This window comes from Plasmodium gaboni, chromosome 10, assembly GCF_001602025.1.
Source record: "Plasmodium gaboni strain SY75 chromosome 10, whole genome shotgun sequence".
Classification (NCBI taxonomy): domain Eukaryota; phylum Apicomplexa; class Aconoidasida; order Haemosporida; family Plasmodiidae; genus Plasmodium; species Plasmodium gaboni.
The window spans coordinates 148420-150405 of NC_031490.1; the positions used below are offsets into that span (position 1 = coordinate 148420).

Below are 1986 nucleotides of genomic sequence, written 5' to 3' on the forward strand. Positions count from 1 at the left end.
TATATATATATATATATAAATATATAATATCTTAAAAAATAAATGGAATATTCCTTGTAATTTTTTTATATACATTGGAATAATAATGTATATATTTATAATTGTTGTAAGATATCCTTTGTGTATTCGAAAAATTATAAAAAGATTGGTTACAAATAAAAATCGGTATTAATAAAATATACCCATATTTCTATATTAATATATATACATATATATATATATATATGTGTGTTTATAATATCTCCTAAAAATCAAATTATGATCCCTTAATTAAATTAAAAAAAAAAGATGAATATACTCCATTGCTGTAAAATTTACATATTCACAATTTTTTCCCTCTTTATTCTTAAATTTACATATTCACAATTTTTTCCCTCTTTATTCTTTTTTCCATTGATATTACTTATAAATAAAATCATAATAAAAATTTAAGACAAAAATAAAATAAAATAAAATAATAAAATAAAAGAATGAAAGTGAATATCTGTATACCATATTGAATATTTAACACACATTTCGTGTAATTCAAATGTTTGTAGTGATAAAATTAAAAAGGGATTTCACATAAAAAATAACATAATATATTATATATATATATATATATATATTTCTTTTGACAAATAACATATATTATATTGTATTCCAAATCCCTGGAATATACTTATATAATAAAATTTTTATAAATTCAATAATCAAACAAACGCCTTTACATTTACCATAACAAAGAAAAATAAAAAAAAAAAAAAAAAAAAAAAATCCATTTTTAATTAGTATATAAATAAATACATATTTATTAATGTTTCTTTTTTTTTTTTTTTTTTTTTTGTATTTCAAAAATTATATAACTATGTCATACTACCATTGTTCATTTTTTGTTTTTTCTTTTTGATTTTAAGAATTTTGGGTAGCATTATTTAAATAGTTTTCTAATTCACATATTTTGGTGTCCAAAAATTTATCCGTATCTGATAAATTATTATATTGGATTTCATAATCTTTCATTTCTTTTAATAATTTACTTAGAATATCCTTTAAAGAATTAAACTTTAAACTAGCATTTAGTTGGTTTTCAAAATCTTCGGTACCTAAACATTTATTTAAATTAATATATTCTAAATTATAATTATGATTAAGATTTTGTAATTTATTATTTAAATCTTGTTTTATTAATTCATTTCTTCTAAAAGATATTTTATCATTTATTTGAATTTCTTCGGATACTTTTTCAAAAGATTCCTTTAAAAATGTTAAGAAGTTTTTTGCATAATCATTTAATATATCTTCATATTGTATATCTTCTATATCTTTTAATTTTTCTAATATATTTATTGCATTATATTTTTGATCGAATTTTATATTTTCTGTTCTCATCAATTTTTTTAACAATATTATATTCTCTTCATATTTCTTCTCATCACATATTTCTTCTTTACTTTTCTCAGTATTCATATGAGAGAATAAAAACTTCCAAATGAATTTTAATTCTTCAACCGTCGACATTTTATATCTTAGCCCTTAATATCAATTTCAAGAAATTTTATACAAAAAAAAAATTAAATATACATAAATAATAAAATAAATATAAATAAATAAAAATATGCACATATATATATGTATATTAAATATAAATATTTTATATTAAATTTGGCCTATTATTTATATGTAAATGAATATGTAAAAAAGTTAAATATAATATTATATATATATTAATATTATATATATATATATATATATATATTATATATATAATTTTTTTTTTTTTTTTTGAGTATTAAATTTTTATTTAATTATTTTTATTTTAAATGCTTTTATTTTACTTGACAAAGTATAAATAATAATAATATAAGAAACAAAAAAAAAAAAAAAAAAAAAAAAAAAAAAAAAATTTAAATATTGAAAAATTTATTTATTTAAAAAAAAAAATTTAAAAATTTTTTTAATATTAAAAAAAAATATTATTTATAAAATAAAATAATTTTTTTAAAA

The 1986-nt window shown here is 15.0% G+C and overlaps 1 protein-coding gene across 1 annotated transcript; it reads right to left on the reverse strand.

The window, feature by feature from the left end:
• Positions 1-891: 891 nt before the first annotated feature.
• On the reverse strand, positions 892-1500 carry PGSY75_1004500 (hypothetical protein; the record flags this gene model as incomplete). The annotated part of the gene is made up of 1 exon (XM_018785811.1): positions 892-1500. The coding sequence occupies one exon, from the start codon at positions 1498-1500 to the stop codon at positions 892-894; it is 609 nt and encodes a 202-aa protein (XP_018641428.1).
• Positions 1501-1986: the final 486 nt, after the last annotated feature.